We start from the raw sequence: 25,361 nt of genomic DNA on the forward strand, positions 1-25,361 counted from the left end.
TTATATAATGAAAATGTCATTTATTTGATGTGGTGCAATGACTTAAAGTAAATGGAAAAATGAACGTTTGTATGAGCTGGGTTCGATGAACAGCAGTCGTGTACTTCGAAAAGCTACCACTGCTGAACTATTCGTTACAAAAAGCTTTCGAGTTTAAATGCAATATACAACGGAAGTGTGTATCAGACAGCAACGCAGTAGTAGCTAGTGCGACACGAACATGCTGATTTTCATGATGAGGTAACACTTGTCTTACTTGTACTTAGTTTATCAAATTATCCAGTCATACGCTCATGCAGATTGGTTCAAAGAATTGCATCTAATATTTTCGAACTGTCGTACGGATTAATATTAGTTTCGTTTTTTTAGGAAAAAGACATTCAACATTACGAGTTTCATGAGATATTCGCCGCACAGTCCCAAAGATAGAATGGGTAGAATGGACGTAGATTTCATTTTTTTTTTTTTGTTCAAATTTTAAAATCTGAGCGAGCACGGCCAAAATCTGTTCCTTAAACCGCTTACATTAATTTTTTGTTATTTTTTCCCGTTCTTTTTTTTCTGTGTTTTATTGTTTTGTTTAAGCTCTAACGATCTATGACTGAAATAAACATCGTGTAAAAAACGGTGGAAAATCGTTCCCTAACTATGTTTCTCATAGGATCCTTTTTTTTTCTTTTCGCTTAATCTCGACAGAAATACATTAACATCGTAACAGCGACGAAATGCATGTACGTGTCGAGATCAAAGAGTCGCAATACATTCTAATCGTATTAATTTGTCGTTATTACATATTACATTTACTTAAAGCATTGCTAGTGTTTCAAGGAACATGAGTTTAGCACAGTCTGTAAAATAGAATAAATTATAGTTGGTTATTGTACCCTTCATAAAAGTATGGTTCCATTCGGTTCAGTTCTTATAAAATACAGTAGATATGTACAGTAAAAATCTTAAAATCGAAAGGGACGCTAGATTTGGGACTGTCCGGATAGCGACCGTTTCTTAAAAGATAAATTCACTGGCTGCCAGGATCATCAGAAGTTCTAGAAAGGTGTGATACAATTGCGGTAATTACAGTGGTCTTATCACAGAACATGTATGGCATTAATCTTCAATATCATTACTCCTGTAATGGTATGGTATTTCTCATATTTAAAACATTCGGTAAACCTAGGTCGGAGGATCAGGAAGCCAGTACGGTACTAAATGATGATTATTGTTTGCCTTCTTGGTTGCCCATAATTCAGATCATTGACCACACGATTTCGCAATTCATTAATTAAATACATAAAAAACGATTAATATTTCGCACTATATAATTGACTAACTTTTATTTATACAATTTCTTAAATTCATTCTTTTTTTTTTGTTCTTGTTTCATGTTTCGTCTTTATTTTGTTTCTAATAACGCGTCATCGACTTTTTAATGCGACTCTCGTAACATCTCTAATTAATACATGTATCCTGCGCGCAAGTACGATAGACATTTCAATAATAATCAACATAAAATTCGATAAATTATGGACAACCCTAAATTTAATACAATAATAATATAATAATAATAATGTAATATAATATAATAATAATAATAATAATGTAATATAATAATAATAATAATAATAATAATAATAATTCGAATCTATCACTTCTTTTACTATGCAATACTCGAGAAAACAAAACAAACTGTGCCTAGTGATAAAGGAGACGAGAAAAAGGCCGCATCAGGAGGGTGAGGGGCATAGGGCGGTATCTGCAGACAAAAAATATACAAAAATACGGGGCACAGATTGCGTAGCATTAATAGTAATCATAGTAGTAATCGTACATGTTGAGAGAAAGAGATCATAAAAAACACTAACTAGAATCATTTTCTCCGTTCTGGAAGAGTTTGACGTTCATTTCCTTTTTTTTTTACATAACTAAAAATCACTATCGGTAGTAAACATAGTATCTAACTTTTTTCTTGCTTGTTGCACAACAAACAAGCGTGGGACATCGTTTGATCCATTTTTTCGACAAAGGAATAAAATGTTTGAATCGTCTGGCCGACGTCTATCACAACTTCCTTCGTGCATTGTGTCTCTCTGAGTGTATGTATGCATGTGTGTATATGTGTGTCTGTGCGTGCGTGTGTGTGTGCGCGCGCATTTGTGTGTGTATCAATTTCAGCGAGTTTCAATCTCGCCTTGGTCCTCTGGCTGCTTTGATATCTTTCAATACGGATGGTTTGCGATTCCAGTTATCCTCTTCTTGTAGAAACGAAAGCAAATCCATGTAAGACCCTAACGATGCGCATTGATAAATCGCTGACATTTAGTGGCGCTGAAGAATGAAAACACATGTTTCCTTCGCACGAGAACGTTGATGACGCACAATGCAAAAAGAGTACTGTGTCATGTCCTGCTGTCCAACCCTAGTTCGGATGAACCGGCATTATCGTTGGTTACTCTCATTTCCGGCTTACTTTTCCGTCGCGTTACTTAGGCGTCACACGTGTATCGTTCCCCAGTCCGTTCTGTGATAGACAGTTCTCTCCAACGTTCGACGACTCACTGAATTACAAGAGAGTCTCTCTCTGGCATGGGGTTAACGCTTGTATCTCGCTTCGAACTGGCCGAACTGGCTGCCCTCGCCCGAGAATCAATAACGTCGGCTCGAAACCGCGAGATAGTCTTTTCGCCGCAGTTCCTTTCAAGTGGACCAGAGGATGGCGCACTAGGAAACATTTATTTAGAACACTACTTGTATCACTGTACACAAAAAGTCATGAGGGATGCAAAATAGGCGGGGGCGATGTGGAGGTCGTGCCCGGAGTTAACGGTGACTGTTTTCAGCTCTGTTTCACTCGCTTCCTGGGCGGTCCGATCGGTGGTATTTGTTGTGTGGCCAACGCTCGAAACGCTTCCGCTATCAAATGCGGATGGGAGTTCACCATTGATTTAAAACCCGCCGTGTCCATCACGTCCGTCGCATGTCTAAAACAGAAATGTAAACGTTTAATGATTTTTATTTAATTTTTCACCTTTTTCTTCCAATTGATGTTACACTTGACAGTATGCAAGTATTCTTTGGTCCACATTGACTGATCAGGCAATATAGATTGCATAATAAGAGAAACTGTACAGAGCAAATTACTATATATTTTTTTTATCTAGGTACGTTTGTATTAAATACCTGGCCCTCTTTAGGGTATACATTGAAAGTATAAACATGGAATGCAATATACCATTGAATGAAAAGTAATAATATAATTTTCTAAAAGAGATTTTCAAATATTTATGTAGTTTCTTTGTGTCTCACTATTCTTTTCATTAACTTAGCCATTGAAATTTAGTTATTTTATTATGCTAACAAATTTTTGGGAATTAGTTTGCAACAATCGTTGTATACCTCTGTATTATTGGTTATATAGGTTGAGTAACTAGATAAATAAAAATATAGTAATTTGGTGAATACAGTTTCTTTAATTACCAAACAAAACTCACATACTTTGTCGTATAAACATACAAATACACTTTTCCCATTGACTTTTTGTCTAGAAACTTACAAGATATTGTAAGTTTTTAATGAACAAAATAATCTTCCACAGAAGGGTATGAACTTTTCTATGTTAACTGTGCTGCCTTTGGTCTTCAAAATGAAAACTTACGTATTAATGAAGTCTATGGCTTGCGCCTTGAGTTGATCAGCGCTATGAAGATCAGCAAGAATGAGGATGTCGGCAGCGTTCTCGATGGCTAAACTTGTGCAGAGTGCTTCCTCACACATTACCTTCAGCCTCTCGAGCGCGTACTTGTCCGCCGCTGCCAGTAAATCGTCCGCCATTTTCTCCAGATTCGCTGCCTTTCCCGTGTAGATAAATCGAAGCATTTCTCGTAACACCTCGTGGTCCACGTCGGTAATGTCCACGCGGTTCTGTTTCCTCTCCTCCATTTCGTGCTCGAACATCGCCGAGAAAACCGGACTTCGCGCTAAATGATAAAATCATACAATCAGCGACTTATAGAAGAAATACATAAATGAACATATTTTTGAGATAACCTTATTCAAACAGAACTCAACAATTTTTGTTGATCTATAAGGGTATGATGTAATTCATGGTATGATCGAAAATAAAGTGATTTTTCATTTAGAACAGACTGAAAATGTAGGATAAATTTTCGAGAAGATCGACTTCGAAGATCCACGTATACACTGGTGTCTACGAATACTGAATCCTGATAATCAATTTATTAACGATCTTCATAACTTATACCGATATTAAATATACATACTGCTGAAATTGTTATCGCGTACAAATATGTGCACGGTGGATCGGAATGTTCGAATTGACGCCTATCGTGATCTGAATTTCTAATTGTTCGAAAGTCTATACAGTTTTTTTAACCGGAGAAGGTTACAAAATAGAAAGATATCACATTTATGATTTTATCTAAAAATTCTTATTCACGTATCGGAAAACTTATTGCGGATTTGAATCAACCTCAATTGGCTCAATCAAGGCCACTTCCCCGATAGTGAATCACGTCAGTTACGACTCCTATTTTTACGTCGTGCCTCTCTGCTCAAGAGACGGAGAGCGTGTGGCTATGCGCTTGCGTGAAAAACCGAGAGATGGCACGTCGATGGGGTGGTTAAACGACAGGGTGGGGATAGCTCCTTAGTAAGCTTAAACGGACGGTTGATTTTAATCGAAGTATAGTCGAGGAGCACGCATACGCAATTTCGTACGCAAAAAATTTATTCTATATTTTCAATTCACTTTTACGCATAGAATCATCATCTCCACTTTTGTTGTAGCGAAAATTAGGTCGTACTCTGTATAATTTTTATAGGTACCGTACATCGTTGCAACTTACAAACTTACCCGCTAATATGGCTTTGTGCGCCTGAAATTCCCTCCCGCAGACCGTCAACGTGACATCGCTAAATTTTTGGTTTTCAAAGAGGAGCCCGAGGTCGTCGGGCAATCGACATTCCGGGACTTTGAATTGTATAGTGTTACTCTGTCCAGAAATGTTCACGCTATCTGCTACCACACTGACCTGCAACGTTTCCCCGCGTTATAAATCTCGTTCACAAAGCAGCGAGCAAAGACGAGTATTAAACAATTAACATACAAAGGTATATACCTCACAGAATATCGTGAGTTTATCGTCGGGCAGGAGTCCGTTCGCCTCGTCCAAGAGGAAATCTCTCCTAATAAACTTCTTGAAGCCCCAATCTTTACCTTGGACGAACCTGTAAGCACGTTGGCTCTCTGAAAACATAAAGTTGCGAGTCTTTATTACCCATAGCCGACACGGAAAGGCTTTTCACTGAAAAGGACCAGTACAAGTACTCGATTGAACGATCTAATCTCCCAGTGGAGTTTTTAAACCCGGACCTGCACGAACTTCCTAGCAAAATTTCGAGGTCTCAGTTTTCGAGTAAATTTTTCGTCGATATTCTCACTCGATGCACAATGGGTTAAAATTACATTTTGCTGGGACAAAAATAATGGACTGATTTTAGCGAGAACTAGACGAAGTCACACTGATAAATTAACAAATAAAAATACTTCAGTCATGGTTATCGTTTCTTTTTCTTTTTTTTTTACTTAAGATATCCATTTTGAGAAACAAAAATTAAAGAATGTTTCTATTTGTCCTTAATTTACAGTACGATACTTTACATCGTGGAAGTTTAAGAAAATGGTCCAGTTTATTCAGTGGATGCCATGGATTTTTTAAACATTCTTTCGTGAAGCAAAAATAATGATTGACCACCAGTCACGAGCATAAAAATTATTATTTCTAACGATAACGATTAAGCAGGTTCGAGTATTGTTTTGGTGATTTAAAATACATATTCGGTAATAATCGTAACACAATTTCTTTTTTTTCTTCTTTGAAATTTAAACAATTGCTACGATCATTTTTGTCGTACTACGAACGAATTTTTGCGGTGGATGGATAAACGAAGAATACCGTGTAGCATGGAAAACGAAAATCTTTAAAATACCCTGCATTGCATCCGTTACACGCGTCGAACGATCGCGCACGGCGCACGTTTTAATGGTCGACTTACCCATTGCTTTGGTTTCTTCTCTTTTGGCATTAAGAATAGAAAATTTGAACTTTGCTCTGACTTCGGATTTGTTGCACGAAACGAGAAGGAGATACAGAGACAGGTAGTCTTTGCTCTCCTCGTCCAGACCCTTAGGATTCACTCTTAGGCACCTAAAATCAATTACCGCTAATGTAAATTTCGTGTCGGTTTGCGAGACCACATTTCCAGATCTACATACATTGTGTACTTTCGCATTTTCTTTGTTTTTTCTTTTTCCTTTCCTTTTTTAGCTTTTAAGGAATATAATAGCGCTGCGTAACGAGCCTTAGCTAACGCGAGATAATATGTACATCGAACACAGTACCAAGTGATCGATACTGTTAAACGTAGTACAACGTGTATCAAACTAAATACAAAACGCGATATTATGAATAATTAGCTGTATAGTCGGTTGAACGTAATACTACGTGATAAGAGACACGTACCATTACGTGTTTCGCGAATGGAATGAAAAATGCACCATTAAATGTAATTCGTCGTGTACGTAATTGGACGTAGCATTACGTGATAAAGTTCAATGGCAACTTATAAAAACGTAGCACACTACGTGTGCCGCGGATACCGTGTTAAAAATAAACAACGTTCGAAAGCATCGAGGCACATTGTATAGAAATTTTCAACAGTTGCATCTGGATGGTATTTCTAGTGTAAAAATAAATAACACTGATAGCCAGGATCGAAAGGATAATAATTGCAAACGCTAGAACGACCGGGTATTTTGTGTATATATTAATTTTAAAATAGAAAAAAAAAGAAAAAAGAGGCGACTCGTAAATTCAAGGATCACCCGTGTGAATTTAACAAGGAGAGAATACGTAAAATTAAGTTGGAGAGAGAGGATAAAAAGACAGTTGGTGTGCAATGCAAAGAATCTTAAATAATTTTTTTTTTGATTGTTTCTACGATGGAATTGAAAAAGTAAAATTCTTCAAACTGGTGAATGCCTCGTCCCTTCATCGCGTTCTCTCGCTGATAAACGATTTTAATCATCCGGATCTTACCATTTTAATTTATCGTTGGCCCCTGCTGAGAAGGTGGACGACTTTAGTACTTCTCCCATTTCCTCCCGGCAAAAGCTGAAGTTATTTATCGTCCACATGTAGCTGAACTTAACCACCTTCACCTGTGCACATAAGACCTTCAAATGCGACACCACGTCAGAATAACGTCCCGTGGAAACTAGTTTAATTTATCTATACGCTAAGGGCTACGCGAACATTTTTCGGTGCAACGAAATTTTTTTTTTATTCTCATCAAAAATGTCTTTGTAGTATCATCGTCTGAAATATTGTACGAAATACAATTGGAAAATCAATTTTCATCTGAAACTTATCTTCAAACATTATCAGCTCATAATCTTATATTTATTGTAATCTGAATGGAGTTGAAATGGAATATTATGTTCATTGATAAAACATGAATGATAATATTCTTTCAAAATTAAAAATGAACAATCGTAAAGAATATTTCAAATTGTTTGGTCGAACTGTTACTCGATCTATAAAAAGAAATAATCTTTAATAATTATTACTATATAAAAAGAAATAATCTTTAATAATTATTACTTTTTATTGCACCAGAGTTTTGAACGATATGACAAGCGGGTGTAAAAATAAATAAACAATTACGATGCAAACACGTGGTACCAATTATCGTCAACCTAACCTACAAACGTAACATCGCGCGTCGAGGAGAGAACGAGGATCCTCTTCTCCTCGCCGATAAGCGATTAATAAATTTTACTACAGGTTGCAGTCGCACCACGATCGTGAAAAAATCGCGATTGCGATTCTAAATACAATAAAATGTTTCGCGCGGGGTCTCTCAATCGCAGTGTCGGTGATTATTTTTCGGATCGAATGCTGCAAACAGCACTAGGAGAGATATACCGTGTTATTCTTATCGTTCGCGATTGAGGAGACCTTCCACGAGAAACGTTACGTCGCCGCCTGCTTTCAGTAACGAATCGTCCTCGTGTTGTGTACGAAACTCGTGTGACGGGCACGATCCATGCGCGCGCACGTATGCGAGACGCGCACACGTACAAATACCGTTTAACGAATGGTTTCCTTGTCCTCGGGTATATTTGTTCGCTAGTTTCGTCGCGTGGCCCGTTGGCGGGAAAAAAAAAGTGCTCTAAGAACTAACAGAACTTCTTTTTCGAGAGGAACGTTCGAAGGCTCCAACGACTAAATTGATCGTGGCCTTGAAGTCGAGCAGACGAGCAGCGAAGTACTACAAGTACGAAGCACGTATTGGTGGTAGGAAGATATACGAGCGAGAGAACGAGATAGGTACGAGCGAGGGAGAGATGGAGAGGGAGAGAGAAAATGAGGGAGAGGGAGAGAGTAAAAGAGCGAGAGGGAGAGAGATGTAGCCAGGGTCGAATCGAACTTATGTCTCTCTTACGTAATTACCTTGAAAAACGCACAGAAAAAGGATTTAACCTTTGCGAAGCTGCCGCTCGTTCCGATGCAGATAATGTCCGATGCGACTTGCGATGTATCCATTTGACATCGATTTAAATAAACGACACGAGGGATGGGGTATTTTCGACGGAGGGATTTATCAGTTCATTGTCGACGGTGATTTGTGTTACGATTACGAATATATCAAATTCGGTTGCTCGTTGCGAATCGATCAATACCAGTCAATGGAGTGACTGCCTTCCGCCTTGAAACGTGACGAGACACGTGTCGATTTTCGTCCAATCGATCTCTGTACAGAGTGTACGATTACGAACGCTCGATGTCGATTTTCCGGGGACGGTTTTTTGTTTGTTAAAGATTAGGAACGAGCAATGTTTTTGGAACTTGTTAATGCCAGACATTGGAGGTTTTAAGAAGTTGAGACCGTTAAAGGTTAAATTATACTGGAATATTTTAATGTAAAATTGAAAACGTTAAAGGTTAAGTTTCTCTGAAATTTGTTTCGTGAAAAAAATCGATATTGGGGGTTAATATCACTTTGTAATTTTTTTTGTATAAAATTGAAAATATTCGAGCCTAATTTCTCAGGAATCTAGAGATACGAAATTAAAAATTTTTGATGCAAATATTTCTAGAACTACGATAGAGACTTCCGTGTATAACGTGTATTGTATTTGTCACGAAGAAATTTTATTTCCTTCGGGCTTAACCAATCGATGCAGAGTGACAAGTCACCTTGGAAGAAATCTATGCACGAAACTGGGTAACCTATGACTTTAAATTTGTCTAAAACCAAAGATTCGGTTACTTCTCTTCGAACGATTTTCAGGTAAGTCATCCCTCCGTTGAAAATTACAATTAGAATCGAAGGAATTAGAATCGACGAAGATGATCGAGAAGCCAAACACCATCGAAAAATGTTTTACTTCACAGGTGCTTTTATGGTGACCAAGAGAAGTCTCATTACATTTCCTAAATCGCTTCAGAGAAGCCCTGGTTCTGAAGGTGGACGTAACCGTGACGCTAGGGAAGGAAGAAGATAGAGATAAGCAATGATGGAGGAGGAAGAGGAAGACGAAGCCGAGGTCGAGCCCCCAGAAGTCAACGATCCCTGACGTCACGCGAGTGCACGACCTTGGCGAACGAAGTCGAGCCCGGAGCCAAATCTATTTGTCTAGTTCGCCTCCTGGTGAACCAGCCCTTATCGCGACTTGCGCGTTGCGACACACGTACTACTGGAGGATCGTTAGATCGATCTAGAGGACACCTATTGTAAATTAACATTAGATCTATCAACTAGCGAAAACGACTGGTAAAGAAATTTACATTAAATTCCATTGAATATTTTCCGAGGACGTTACGATTTCTTCTATTCTCTACACACGATCAATTTTCCAAGTTCCTTTTTTTCTTCGTCCATCATCGATTTTCCTGAGATACACATACCTTAACTCTATGTTGACCGTGTCTGGGGTCACTGTAGACCCGTGTCTACCTTTTTCGAAAATTTTCTCACACGATCGATCGTCTTATCAGTTTCGAACTAAACAGTTCCCGGATTAGATCGCTCATCGCAAGTCGAGATGATCAACAAGGCTTTTGCGAACATTGGTCAAAATATTGGGTTGCTCTCGAAAAGTAATTTCGTTCTCCAAAATGGAGAATATATAATTTAATAAAATGTTTGTACACTCTGAAAAAATCGTGTTTCATTTTCACAAAAAAAAAAACGGAATGACTTTTCGAACAACCCAATACATGGTCACTACTCTTTCTCGAAGAATATATATATATAGAGAGAGAGTATTTCTCAAAAATGTGTACAAGCGAATAACAGTGGATTTCTTGTAAAGAATATAAAAAAAATATAGAATAACTTTCTTTTATATATTTCTTGCGAGGAATCACCGTAACATTTTTCCATATTTTTTTACGACGATTTTAATACTCGTTCGTGGACACTTTTCAAGGACACTCTGTACGTGCTCCAAAGATGGCCACCGATACCCCAACGAAATTACCACCTCCAAGCGTTGAATTCACGACCCGAGAATCCGAGTCCAAATTCCAATGGAAACGAGATTTTAATTCATACGAAACAGTCTGGCACGCTTCGGGGTCACCCGAAGCGTATCATCGCGCGCCGATTTTCTCTTAATCCGGTAAATTTTTCATTGTTCGCGTTAATTGATCGCTCGCTGTCGCTCGGCGAGCAGGAAGAGATGAAAAAATAGGCATCGAGGGAATAGATAATCGATTTCGATCCGCGACCATAATTAATTAAAAGTTTCATTGCGGACCAATGCACCGTGACGTTAATTCGTTTCAAAACTGCTTTGAGACTCCTCAGCCCTACCCCTCCCACGTTACACCGTAACGAAACTGTCGAGGAACAGTGTAGTGCGGCGAGTCCGCGAAGAAAATGCAAAACAACCATTCCTTGAAAGAGAAAACACATCTCTCTCTCTCTCTCTCTCCCCCTGCCCGCTTCTCCCATTCCAATGCGCCGGAGCTAAAAGATGCGAGGAATCGATACAAAGGGAAGCGTGAGAAACGTCAGCAAGGCACAACGACCCTGGACAAAGTGAAAGTCTCTTCTCTCTCTTTGATCGCTTTTTCGCTGGAAACAATATAGCTTATGGCGGGGTATAAATTAAACGACACTCCGCGGCGCTCGCCGGGAACGCCTCCGGCGCTCGTTAGAGCTAATGCGTCCTTAATCTCTGTACGTTGTATCGATTGCCACCATCGGGCATCTGTGACGACTTCACAGCGCGTAGAGTCGTTTCTTGCGATTGTTCTTACAGCGTGGATGGGGCCTCGGAGGTGTTTGTCGGTAGAATAAATTGTCAACGATTTATTGAAAATATTTTCAATAAATCCGATCGAAGATTAAGATTCTCTAAAGTGCTTATAAGACACCAGGTGAAATACTTGTAAACCTTTATATAGCATTACTTTCGTTAATAATTCTATGAAATAATAAGTACATCGACAAGTTATCGAATATTTCCACTTTCTGTATTACGGTTCCAGAAAAATATCAGGGATATCTTTAAGTATAGAATAACAAATTAGTCATAACAATGTGGAGCATCGTTTCTTACGATTGTTCTTATAGCGTAGAGGGGCTACGAAGGTGTTTGATGGAGGAATAAATTGTCAACGATTTTTTGAAAATATATTCGGCCCTCCAAAGTTAGAACGATTCTCTAAACTTTTAAATAATGAATACCTCTATATTCATTACTCTGGTTAGTAATACTATCAAATTACAAGCACATCGACAAGTCGTCGAATATTTTAACTTTTTACATTACAGTTCGAAAAAATATCGGGGTCACCTTAACACTGCGGAACACGACTTCTTACGATTGTTCTTACAGCGTGGAGGAGCTACGGAGATATTCGTTAAAGGAATAAATTATTAATGAACTTTGGAAATATTTTCCAGAACAGTGTATCCATTCTTACGCTTACTTTCTTTCAAACTGTTGTTATTTTACCAAATATTACCAAAATTTTTGAAAAAATACTACACTACATTCGAATCGGTAGATTCTAGTTTAAGAATCAACCAGAATTTTTCAGTCCCTTCTATTAAAAGAGTTTTCGAAAATACCGAATAACTCCGTCATTTTGTAATATTTTCACTTAAGAAACTATTGAAAAATAAAGCTAAAAGTCACGATACTATCGTCTAAAAATGTCTGAACTCATAGTTTATTGATCACTTGAGAAAAAAAATTCCCAATCTTTACCCATATTTAAATACCTCAGCTGGGTGTGTATCTCCTTAATGTAGGCAAAGTGAACAATTTCAAACGTCCCGCCATTTTTGATCGATCGATCCAACCAGGCTGCGATCGAAATTGAAGCTGTCACGCAGGAAACCGTGCTCCTCAAGGAATTCCTTTCTTCATTTAGACAAGCCGAACGAACAGCTGAAAACAGCCTTGGTGTTCACGTTCACGGAGCGGGTTCGATGATCCTCACTTCGGCGTGACCTTCGCGCATCGGAAGCTTAAGGTCAACACTCGCATCGAAACAGGTAGGAGGCGGCTATCTCAGAGGTTCAACGCACGCCCGGTACGTGTAATCTCGTAACCAGTTACGTGTTACACGACCGCGGTACGCAGTCGGAAAATTGTTTCCTGGGTTCGGTTTCACTGTTGCGCGCCGCTTTAAGCCATACTCGCACCATCCGGTATGGAAAGTTGAAGCATTCTTTGGTGGGTTTTGCATTGGGACGAAACTATGACTAGTGGTGTCAATACGAGGAATAACCCCTTCGGAAGACATTTTAAGAAACGGAGTAAACGTACCTTTACCTATAGTCGATAAAAGCTTAACAATAATCTTAAGTCGATTTTCTTTCGGTATTGATGATTTTTCGGTGAAAAGACAATTACCCAGTAAAATTCCCATTACTTGAACCGTATGCAGGAACACCTCGATAAAAGTCGTAATATTGTATCCGTTCGAAGACTTTTAACGAGTATGACTATTTTATTCTACGAAATTGCTGTTTTTCTTATCTCGATTAGAAAAGTTAAATCTTGTGTATAAATAAAAATGGATACAATTTGTATGCTTCTTACGATAATTTCGCGAGAGGATGATCAATGGATCGGTGAGGTTTTCCCGGTGAAAATGAATCCAAACACGACCACATTCGGGCAACTTTTAATTATAGTGTAGTTTTAATTATTGAGATAGGATATATTTAAAAATCGTCCGAATGTGGTCGTGCGTGGACGCATTTTCATCGGGAGGATCTCGCCAATCCGTTGGTAGGACTCTCGCGAAGATACGATGAAAAATATAAAAGAATATAATTTTCCATTTTCCATTAGTGGACGCAGCGGCACACTCCTTTTGAAGATAAATTCTGAAACAGAGTTCTGAACAACAAGGTCGCTCGCTTTATGGCACTCTCAATTTTCGTGCACTCCTGGTGTCTCTAATTGCACATATTTTCGATAACACGGGACCGATGAACCGCGTTATTCGAGGATTTGGCGTGCTCGCTTCATCGAGCACCGCGAAATATTGAACCACCTTGCACACGGTGTGCACTACGTGCACAATTTGGGCCAATTCGATGACCCGAATGTAGCGGGATTCCCTCCTCGTTAGTTTTACGTCATCTGTCAGTATCTAAAATAAACTTCCACGGGTCACTCCGATAACGCCGATAGGGCGACAAAGTGTCCAATCACTGTGAAGAGAAATCAAACGGCGGGGAAAGCAATCGCCAAATTTGAAAAATTGTACCTTCGGAGTTCGAAGGAATTTTTATTGGATTTCTTTTGTTTCTTCCTGCGAGCTTGGTGTCGCGAAAAACTCCGATGCAGCGATTGCTATGGCAACAACGATTACCAAAACAAGGGTACCCGGCGTTCCCCGTGGTGGACGTTTGGATCGAGCAGCATTATTTTCCGAATCTAATTCCGTATCCTCCACGTAATAGTACACGTTGGATGCGGTCCAAGTCTGCCTACACGTTTGATTGATCCCCCTCGAATGCGAGTTCATGTGTATTCCTTTCGTTAACCGCGATCACGTGATCCGCACAGTGACCCTCTATCCGTTACGTCAGATTTGCGCAAGACGACGCTAGCTGTAAAATTCGATCGTCGATCGGACTGGGCAAATTGGAAAAAACGTGAAACATTTATGACAGAAGGGTGGTGATGGTGGTTTGAAATAAAATTAATCGAACAATTCGTAGCCAAGCATAGTTTGAAGTTAGACGAGCATTCGTGGTTCGACCTTCTGAGGTGTACGAAGTCCAGCTGTCTTGAATTAATGAAAATGAGAAACGATAACGGAAGAAATTTGAAATAAAAATACGGGATAAAATGATAAAATCAAGTTAGACTCTTCGACAAATGTTCAATTTATCTCCTTGTCGTAAAAGTAGAGTAATTCCTCGCTTAAAGATAGAGTATTAGGAATTCCGAGATCGGGTGTCATCCTCGTAAAGGTGTAACGAATAGTATAACTTTTAATTTTAATTTACATTAGTGTTGATATGATTCGTTGATAGGATTCGATCAGTTGGTAGGTAAAATCCTTTACAGACTCTTGATTAATAGTGATTCCGATTTTTGAACTTTAAACGGGGAATGACCGCACTACAGGTAGCTCAAGCGAGGAGGTTTGGGTTTAAAAAATCGGTAGAAGGAATAGTTAAGAAAATCCAAAGACGTATAATAATTTAGTAAAATAATGTTTCGGTGAAATAGAAAAGTCTCAGAAGCAATTTTGCTTCAGAACAGACACCCTCAAAGAACTGAACAGTTCTCAGGATTTCTACTCTAAAGGAAATGAAGTTAAAAAAATTACTAAAGAGACCAAATATACAATCAAACAAAATTCAAATATATATAATAATTCTTAAACCATTCCATTTATCACTGATGTCATCTCACCCACGACTATTCTACTCGATATAAGTACATCTAGAAAGAGAACAAGTTACTCCTTAGACCACCATCTCGAGAAATCTAAATTGCAAAACATTGCAATAAATAGCTCGAGACACGAACATCGAACATCCAGATGGTGTGAAAGTTTACATTCCAGGTAATTGAGAAATTAAAAAGAAAGAATAAACGTACCAATCTACCAATCTACCAATCTCTAGGTACTGTTAATTGATCTTGGGGATACTGTTGAGCGAAGTAGGTAAGAGAATATCGATACGATTCGTTCGTTTCCTTGGAACGAGGCAACGAGGAACCAGAGGTGTACGGTCGATGGCCCCGGAGTCGTTCAACCCGCGATGATTGACCATAATCGTCCTTGAATCGTGCGTCTCTTGAACGAGATAGGTCAAAGATCGGCTATGTCGTCGATCATTCTCACTAGAAGGATGTTGTTTCACCTGTTGGATGTCCCGCGCGAAAATAAGCCGACCTCTATTTATAATATATATTCGAAAATTCGCCCAGTAATCTTGGGTTCGTCGTCGACTCGAGGGTCGAAGATCGCTCTCAGGATCCAAAAGATGAACGACGCCTCGAGTGGTACAGCTTCTTCTGCAGTCAGGATTAAAAGAGGGAGGATCGAGTTTGTTCTACAGGTAGAGACAGTTTATCGGTAGAGACTTTCGATCTATTTCGAGATGAAATAACATTTTGCAGATGCACTTAGCTGGTGGACGTCTGTTATATCGGTACTCGTGAATTCGTTAAAACACTTAAACGGCTCTTAAACGGAAACGGAAGAGCCCGCGGCGTTCCTCATCGCTGCGCGTCTAGACCAAGACTTGGGAATGATTGAATTTCTCTGGATTAGAATATTCGAGTGTAAATACAATAGAGTTTCACTCGAGCAATGTGTACTCACACTGAGAGTAAAATTGGTTAGAGTATTTTATTTTAGGCGATAGAACATCACCTGAGACCTTAGACTCTCACACTGGGAACAAACTGATTAAAATATTTTATTGCCACTGACGCAATGAAAGAGTTTTACCTAACACGACCCAGACTTTACCTCACTTAAGTAATAGTAGGACCCCGATGGGGAATACGAAATCGATAGAATATTCTCGTGTCACTATTAGGCGGCAGAACACTTCATAAGACAGTAAGTCTTCATGTGGAGAACAAAATTGGATAGAATATCCTATTCTGAGATCACTGGTCACAACGAAAGAATCCAACCCCCACTGACGACAGTATAGTGTCTCCCTACTGACAGAAGAATTACCTAGGGTCTTCTGTGATCTCTGTGGCAACAATTTTAATCAACTAATCTTCACGCTGAGACCAAAATTCAATAAAATATCCTATTCTGAAGTCACTGATCATAACGAAAGAACCCAACCCCCACTGAAGACAGTATAGTGTTTCCCTACTGACAGAAGAATTACCTAGGGTCTTCTGTGATCTCTGTGGCAACAATTTTAATCAACCAATCTTTACGCTGAGACCGAAATTCACTAAAATATCCTATTCTGAGATCAGTAATCACAACCCCCACTGAAGACAGTATAGCGTCCCCCTACTGACAGAAGGATTACCTAGGGTCTTCTGTGATCTCTGTGACAAACAATTCTAATCAATCTTCACGCTGAGACGAAAATTCAATAAAATATCCTATTCTAAAGTCACTGATCACAACGAAAGAACCCAACCCCCGATTGAAGGCAGTCTAGTGTCCCATCGTTGAGAAAAAAATTATCCAGGTTCTTCTGTTTTCTGTGGTAACAATTGTCAGATGAATCGTCACGTTCGGGAAAAAATCGCTTGAAACATTCTATACCAAGCGGACTGTCGCGTAGAACCTGTCAATTCTCCGTTTCGTGACCCGAAGACCACATCGGCGGAGCACAAAGTGCACACCGGGAGGAGCAGCGGAGCAGGCATGAGGCATGAAGAAGTTCATCGTCTCCGGTGTTTCCGTATAGAAGAAAACACGGTCGAGCGAGAAGGAAGAAGGCCCGGTCGACGCCCCCGGGAGTCGTTCAACCCGGTGCCGGCGGTCGTCGACGATCGGCCTTGAATCACCCGTGCCCGTTTACGGGAGCGGCGCGCACGGGTTCAAGCACCAGACCAAGTCGAGGCTTCCGGTAGGATCCTGGACACGGTGCTCGAGCACTGGCCACCGCGAGGTAAACGATCGCTCCTGGAGAATACTGTTGCTCGATACCCAGCCCGTGGAAGAGTCTCCGGAGAACGAGGACGACGACGACGTCGACGATGGCGGCGGCGGCGACGACGACGACGACGACGCACAGCTTCGGCCGAGATCTTATTTTCATCGCGCGCAGTCGCGCCTCGGTTTGCCCGCGTTGCGTTAGAATGGAACACGTGCCTCGAGATAACGACGTGGAAATGAATGGCAACGAGTGATAATGGCCATTAGCGAGACTCGCACGGACCGGACCAGGTGACAATACCGTGAATCACGACCAACGCTTTGACCTTTTTATTTATCAGAGTGTTTCGCAAAGCTTTTCCTACTTTCGTCAATTTGTAAATGACGATGTGTTTGTGGAATTTATTCTATTTTTTTTTTTTTGTATCAAGTTCTATCGGTCTAGGTAATTAAACAAGAATGTTCTACTGATTTGTACAGAGAGTTTAAAAACCTTAATTTTAAACGAGAATGTTCTACTGATTTGTACAGAGAGTTCAAAAACCTTAATCCCTTGACAGTTTTGCAATTTTGACGAATTCGCTTCGTAAAATGCCCGACTGGTTGGTGATCTTATTCTGATGTAAAACAAGTAATTTCAAATGGTAAATAAGCTTTTTTAGTTGTAAAAAATGAGAGTACCAGTTACGCGCACGCGGTGCAATCTTTAGTAGAAATTGTGCGAAGACAATTCACGATGTAATTCAAAGGTCTTGTCAAATGTTTATACAATATTTTATTTTTCTCTTTCACGTCTAAATTCAGATATAAACACTACATTAACGGTCATCGTGTTTCATCGACCGAGAATTCAGGCGGATCGGCTCGCGGTACTTATCAACCCTTGTGAAGTTTTTATAGTTCTTTCTCATAAGATTACACGAAAGAGATTATCTAAATACTCTTACAATACTATAAATACTATAAAATAAGTATGGTAAAAACTATGTTTCCGTGTGATTGTCACAGGCTAGTTAATGTGCGAGCGTCAAGCTCATCCGTGACTGTCAAGGGGTTAATTCGGTTTTGAAAATTCCATTTTTTTCATTTTATAATTTTTCAACGTGTATACCGTCGAAAATATCCAGACAAACGAATTTTCTCGAGTTTGTAGAATTAACGAAGCCATGAACGTTTAAAGAGAACAATGTTGTAAAAAGACACGAAAAAATTGATATACAAACTTCAGAAGTTTTCGTTTTTTAATTTTTAAATATGGATAAATACGTGTGTCAAAACGCTCTACTATTTTGGTTTACTTTTCAAAGATTTATGTATTGGTAGAACTTATGCACTGCACCAAAGGTGACCACCTGGGATCGTAATCCCCTGACTGGGATGACCGTAGTGTTGTAAGTATAGTTATTAAGACTCGAGAGACTAAACGTTCTCAATGCTGAGTAGGGTAAAAACCTCGTGTTTTATTAACAATAGGGAGGAGTGTCGTAAGGGTGTTTGTACATCTGACACTGATAATATCCCTTTCGTAAAATTCAAGGGCAAACAGCGTACACTGTCAGACTATATTGAAATAACATTCTGACGAGTAAAACACTTTCTAATTAATTCAACCGATCTAGCAATGCTTGAAGTTCGAAGAAGATGGCATCATTCACGTGTCCATGTAATAGATGAAGAAAAAAACGATCGTAACACAATCGTTTTAATATCGATCGACAACGTTCGGTCTACGTGTACAAAATTCCCTCATGTACGTTTATCTATATTGCAAAGATGATAGAATTCATCTTACAAATCAGCTACAAGTCAACACGAAGAAAAAGTACTGTTTTATTTAAAACAGTGCTACCTTGAAATAAATTTCTCTTAGCATCTTTTATCAACTTTTTAGAACCAACGAAATCCATGTAATGTATTTCTCGAAATAATTGTACAAGATACTGTTTCGGTAAAATAATTCGACAAATGTTTGAAAAACCCACGATAGAATTTCCATTGGGAAAAAACACGAAAGGAAAGTTTACTATTAGATGTAAATAATCGCTTGCATAAATTCTATTGTATATGTATCTATTTGTAGTACAGTCCTGTTTCAGTCATGTGGGTTTGTTTACCTCGAGTGTTTGCACTTTCCTCGAAGTGCATCCAGTCAGTGTACACACTCACTAATGACTTTATACATTTTCTACTTCAAGGATTACTACGAGCTTTGTTGTACACATTCGTTAAAAAATCCCTAGTAAACGTACACACATTCACTGCATTTTACACTTCCGTTTGTAACGACGTATACTATTGTACATTCACTACTGACTTCGTATCTTTCCTAAACGAGCATTACATGTTTCGGTGCAAACTTTCACTATAATCCCTAACAAAATGTATACATTCACCAACGAATGCATTCACTGGCCCCCTCCCCGTTTAACTGTAACATATACGAAGTCGAGCGAATCGAAGAAACAATGCCGACGAAATTTTACCTACTTGTCCGAGAAGTTGTCGCAAGCTCGGTGCTGACATCGTGTGCCGTGTTTGGTACTCATGGGTCAAGAAGCTTGACTATACTGATCGGCAAGAGAATTATCTACTACCCCCTCCCGCCATAACAGCTATCTCTTCCACCAAGGAACAATTAAGAATAAAAATCCACGGATCAAATAACCGATCTGTACCTAAAGACAATTTCTATTTTTGCGTATTAGTAATACTTAACATCAAATTTCCAAAAACATCTCTTCCCTCTTCTATTCGTCACCATTCACGCTACAAATCACTTTTTCAAAACTCGTACTCAAAAAAAGAAGAAGAAAAAAAAAAGAAACACCTAAGTGACAGAAATAGAAAGAAATTAAAACGAATCGGGTCCATACTGACCCAGCCACGGTCAAAGGAGAGTCTGTACAATACTAGTATCGAGGTGGGTGGGTACAAGTATCGAGGTGGGTCCCGATAAACCGAGACGGTGTACTCGGGTACTGAAATTTTCAAGGGAAAACGGTAATTGGCGAGATCCATCCGAAATGAACCGCAATGAGCGCCGCTTTCTATACCCTGTTATCGAGAGCATCGATCGCGGCGAGTTCGCCGCGAGTTACGACAGATTCGGCGGCGATGGTGCGCACGATCGCTGCACCGTGCCCCCTCCCCCCTTCCCCGCCCCGCTGACGAAGCGAAATCGGCGTGCATTACGAAAGTTAACTGGAGCACGAATCGACTTTCGATTCGGTGGTAAGAGGCCCCGAGCGCGCGCGCGCGCCTGCGCACGCGTTCCCCTGAAAACCGAGAGTACTCTCTTCGGAGAGAGAGACTCCTCCGCGGCCCCAGGTTTCGCTTAATATCCGACCTCCCTCGCGAGATCGCAATCTTCCCCGCGAATTCACCTCGGGACCAACTCCTGCATTACGTAAATAACTCGGTAGAGGCCGCTACGCGAGTTCCCAAGGATCTTTTCCAAACAGCTCTACATCGTATCCTCGGGAGCTGATCCGTATCCCGAGACGTCGGGTTCGCCGAGATCCAGCGATAGGCAACCGTTCAGGGTTGGGCGAATTGGTTCCAGACGGTTTTGAAATTCAAAATTAGCATAAAGCTTCGAGGAGTCTTGCGACAGACGGACCAAACAGATTAACCTTCGGTCTTGGACATTATTCTAATAGAGGAAAAGAGAGGTAACTGAGGAATAAATTAACACGTGTGCTCTTGAAGAGCAACAAGGGTCTTGTTCAGAGAATTTAACTGTATGTGAAGATCTAGGTAGTCAGAGACTTGGACATTATTGTAATAGAGGAAAAGAAAAGTCACTGAGGAATAAATCAACATATGGAATCTTAAGAGCAGGTCGTGTGTTTTTGGGTGAATTTTTTAACAGTATGTGAAAATCTAGGTAGTCAGGGACCTGGACATTGTTCTGATAGAGGAAAAGAAAGGTCGTTGAGGAATAAATCGACACATGTGCTCTTGAAGGGCAAGTGGGGTCTCGTTCAGAGAATTTAACTGTATGTGAAGATTTAGGTAGCCAGAGACCTGGATATTGTTCTAATAGAGGGAAAGAGAAGTTGCTGAGGAATAAATCAACATATGGAATCTTAAGAGCAGGTCGTGTCTTATTGGGAGAATGTTTTAATAGTGTATGAAAACCTAGATAGCCAAAGATTTATAAATTATTTTAATAGAGAGAAGGAAAGAGAGGTTGGTTGCCGATGGATATCATCGAAAGTGATCATCCGATTAACACTAACAAAGAGAAAAAGCAGTTTCCGACGAACACATGAATTCTCGTGGAGCAGCTTGAACCTTTTTAGAATTTTCTAACGTATTATCACAGCAATTAGGTTCATCCGGAGAACTGTGTATACATTGTTGTATACAATAGAGAGAAGGAGAAATTGCCAAGAAATAGCATCTATAGCGATCACATCTGTTCAACATATGGAGTCTCGTGGGGTAAGTCGTCTACTATTGGAAGAGTATTCTCATGTTGTGTCAGGCTAGCGGTTAGCTCTTCCACCAATTTCCCAGCGAAATGAAGTGTCATTTTCATATCCATTCACCTTGTCCTCTTGACGTAGAAATAAGTCCTAATGGACTTCAAACCCTACCGAACTCAGACACACCCAATACTTAATCGTGCTTGATCCCCCTAATTCACGGAACGACGAAACTCTTAGAAGTTTGCTAAGTCGTCTCACCATAATCGTTCTAATAATTTTCTTGGAAGGGTAAGCTCTGGCTTTGATCAGTTCTTGGGAAACGTCCACTTTGTCCATTTAACGAGCCTTCAAACTGTCCAGCAACGCGTTCAATTCAGCGACGTCGTCGTGTCGTCTAACCCAGACAGGGGGGTGTAGTCGAGGAAAGCACCAAGGGGGGATCTGTGAATTTTCCCCGGGGGAAAGTCGCCCAAACATTTCCACGGCCAAGTCGGCGAATCCGGGAGGGACGAGAGGAGCGAGATATCTAGTTGCAGGTCATTCGCATCGCGAGGGGACGAGCAGTAAAAATAGAACGAGAGCGCCAGGAGCGCGTGCTCTCACGCGCCGCGACGAGGATGATATCGACGAAGACGACGCGCGACCAAATCGGCGACGAGCACGAGGAGGACGTTTACAGTACGCGTAACTCGCGGGGCCAGTGACACGGGCTCGTAACACTTGTCGCGCTTCCGTCGAATTATACCCGCTGTTTCCCGCCAAAACGACTCTACCGCTACCGCACTCGCGTTCACGGCGCCTGCGATCTTGTAAACGAGGTAGCAGTCTGCATTGCTCGATTCTCTGTATGGATTTAAACTGGACATTGTACTCTACTAATTTGTGTATATATATATATTTTTTTTTAATTCTCAAGCTCTATCGTTCCCCGCCAAAATTTACCGAGCCTGCTATCTTAAAAACGGGGTAGAAAGTTCTATCGAAACTCTCTGTGCAGATGTAGGCTCGATATTATTTTCTACTCGTTTGTATTGGGTTGTTCGGAAAGTCATTTTCCAAAATGGAGAATATATAATTTAATTAAATGTTTATACACTCTGAAACAATCGTGTTTCATTTTCACCAAGAAAAAAAAAACGAAATGACTTACCGAGCAACATAATACGTTCTTTTAATTCTCAAGTTTTGCCGTTTCCCGCCAAAAATTAATATCACTGCTACACCTTTGTCGAGAGTGTCTGCGATCTTATAAACGAGGTGGAAACTTCCATCGTGACTCTGTACGATATTTAACCTGGTCGGTATATTTTTTTTTTACCGATAATGGTTCGAGTGGACCTCGACGTAGTTGAGTTTATATAAAAGACATACTTTTAAGTAAGTATTTAACGAAATCAAGATTATCGTTTAAAAATTAAAATTGCTCGTTTCGTTAATTTTTTGCTCAGTCGCTAAACTATCGATCACGGTTTACGGGAACCAATTCGAAGCTTAGTTCAGAGAACAATAGCCGTTATGTACCTGCGTGTAACACCAATTCTCGGCCACGGGGGTGTTCACTTCCGGTGGTGGAGGGCTTGGTACACGGCTTACTGCCATACTACTGCTGCTGTGCAAGTTCGAGCTGACCCGCGACGTTTGAGGCGCACAGTCGCTCACCGCAAGTCTGTAACATAAATTATTAGATAGGTTAGTTCGGGGTTCAAAATTAGATAGAAATTAAAAAAAAGATACATCGAAATACTATTGTATTTTTGCACAGGGAGGTCTACGTGAATATGCATTACTCCAGAAAATGTAATTGGTTGAGAGAATATATGAACAAATTGGGCTCAGAATGGAATAGAGTGATTCCATTTTTTTTTTTTAAATGTTACATAAAACATTGCATAATCTCGATGTATTTAAATTATCCCGTGACTGAAACATTTCCATTTTTACTGCCTCAACCTTTCTACAATTCTGTCCACTGCATTGAAAGATATTCGCTACGTTGCAAATATCTATTTACTACGCAAAGGTTATTCAAATTCAATCCACCGCGAATCGTTCCTACCGAGACCACGAGATAAACATAAAATAACTAAATAACACCTCGAAAGACGATACCATGCTCCAAAATTGTGTCAACCGTAAAGGGTCGTTAAATACAACTCGAACAGTTTTCAGCGAGAGCCAAGGAAAAGTTACCTAACTGTATAACAACTTGAAAGACATTCCGTTGGGTTTTAAATAATTTACCAATGATTTATCACTATTCACTTGTATTTCACTTTTCTATTCTTAGGCGGACGAAATGCTCTCGGTAAGGTAAACTCTGCACGCACACATACCCACATACACATCTATCTCCGTTCCGCAGGTAAATAGTGTATACGGCAAAGTGAAGATGTCGCGATTATGTCGTTTGTTCCGATGCATTCGAACGCTCGAAAAATCTATCGAGCGCCGCGAACGGTGGTGAAATTCAATCCACGGCGAATCGTTCCGGCCGAAACCGAAATAAAAACCTAAAACAACAATGTAGCAATTCGAAGGCCAGCACTGCGTTCCAAAAAGGTTACCCGCAACACCGAACAACCAAATTCCAATCCGTTGCGAAACAATACTCTCGAAAATCGCCGCGAGAACGATTCCGAGTCGTTAGAAAAATTCCTTCGATTCTTTATAAACGAAGGTCGTCCACGGTTGATCGACCCACACGTGAACAAGAGTCGTAACGCTCGCGAGGGAGAGGGGCACGGGGAGGCGAGGGGCATAACTCGCTCGATGCGAAGAAAAGGGTGGGCGAAGGAGGGGTGGGAACGGAAAAAGACAGACACAGCGAGAGAACGAAGAAGAGACGGTGGGGGGAGGAGGTGGAGCGAGGAGGAGGCAGAAGAAAAGAAGCATGAAAGAAGAAGGGTATGCAGGGCACGCGATGGTGCTCACGTGCGCCAAGTACGGAACTACTCGAGCATCATCGAGTCGAGTACATTAGCCCCGCAGGTTCATCGGACCTGGCCGCTCGCTTCTGGCCGTTAAGGAAACCGTGGTCGCTTCTTGTCCTAATCCTTTAACCCTTATCGGCCCCGTCAATCGATACGTTAACGCGATAATCCGGTGGATGGATTGACCGAGTCGGTTCAGTCGTTCGATTCTTGAACGACCAGACCCTCGAACACTTAATCGACCGTTGATTAGCTGCGCGAGTGTGCCGCGCGGCCTCTCGTGGCAAAGGGTGCACGCGCGTGCCATATTTATCTGTCGTTCTTATTAATCGTCTCACCCCACGAACCATTTACAACTCGTGGAAACTGTCGACGGATAATGAGGCGAATATAGGCTGCACTTTGGAAACAAAGTTCGCGAACGGTAGAGAGTGGTTGATTCTCCGATTAAACGGAACTATCGAACCGTTAGGTATAGGAAAACAAAATAATACTAAGGGAGTCGTATTTCTTAAGGAAAGAGGGTCGTTAAACGGAATTTAACGACGAGGTTATGAATACGTATGTACAGTTAACAACAAAAATTTATGATTCCATCGATGCGATTCTACGGTTCTAATTTAAGGACCACAAGATCTATCCTTCAGTTTTCTGACACTGTCACTTTACAAATTTTGTAATTAAACGATTAAAATATTTGTAAATTTCGACACTTATAACTCGTATTAAAATATTCCTGTATTTACTGTCTCGAGTTCCTCACAAATTATAAACTGTGCTTGAGTTACGTTCGTCTATTGTTAATTATATCGATAAACTGAATAGGTTTCAGACGATGCGAG

At 40.3% G+C, this 25,361-nt stretch overlaps 1 protein-coding gene and 1 long non-coding RNA gene across 2 annotated transcripts in view; both read right to left on the reverse strand.

Moving 5' to 3' along the window:
* Window positions 1–23,255, reverse strand: Rdx (BTB/POZ and MATH domain-containing protein rdx). Its single transcript, XM_076303967.1, has 7 exons — window positions 23,111–23,255; window positions 7,116–7,237; window positions 6,073–6,224; window positions 5,136–5,263; window positions 4,871–5,048; window positions 3,653–3,974; window positions 1–2,978 (listed from the first exon to the last, which is right to left on the reverse strand). The coding sequence occupies exons 1-7, from the start codon at window positions 23,186–23,188 to the stop codon at window positions 2,834–2,836; spliced, it is 1,125 nt and encodes a 374-aa protein (XP_076160082.1). The 5' UTR covers window positions 23,189–23,255; the 3' UTR covers window positions 1–2,833.
* LOC143143085 (uncharacterized) overlaps window positions 23,225–25,361 on the reverse strand; it is a 26,873-nt gene continuing 24,736 nt past the window's right edge. Inside the window, exon 3 of the long non-coding RNA XR_012991019.1 lies at window positions 23,225–23,255. This is a non-coding gene — a long non-coding RNA (uncharacterized LOC143143085). The remainder of the gene's footprint in view (window positions 23,256–25,361) is intronic.

This window comes from Ptiloglossa arizonensis, chromosome 2 (assembly GCF_051014685.1).
Source record: "Ptiloglossa arizonensis isolate GNS036 chromosome 2, iyPtiAriz1_principal, whole genome shotgun sequence".
Lineage (NCBI taxonomy): Eukaryota > Metazoa > Arthropoda > Insecta > Hymenoptera > Colletidae > Ptiloglossa > Ptiloglossa arizonensis.

Coding starts and splice junctions, on each gene's coding strand:
- Rdx (XM_076303967.1), bottom strand. CDS start 23,188: ATGGCAGTAAGCCGTGTACCAAGCCCTCCACCACCGGAAGTGAACACC. Junction 6,225..7,115: donor GCCAACGATAAATTAAAATG/GTAAGATCCGGA, acceptor AATTGATTTTAG/GTGCCTAAGAGTGAATCCTA. Junction 3,975..4,870: donor GCACAAAGCCATATTAGCGG/GTAAGTTTGTAA, acceptor TTTATCATTTAG/CGCGAAGTCCGGTTTTCTCG.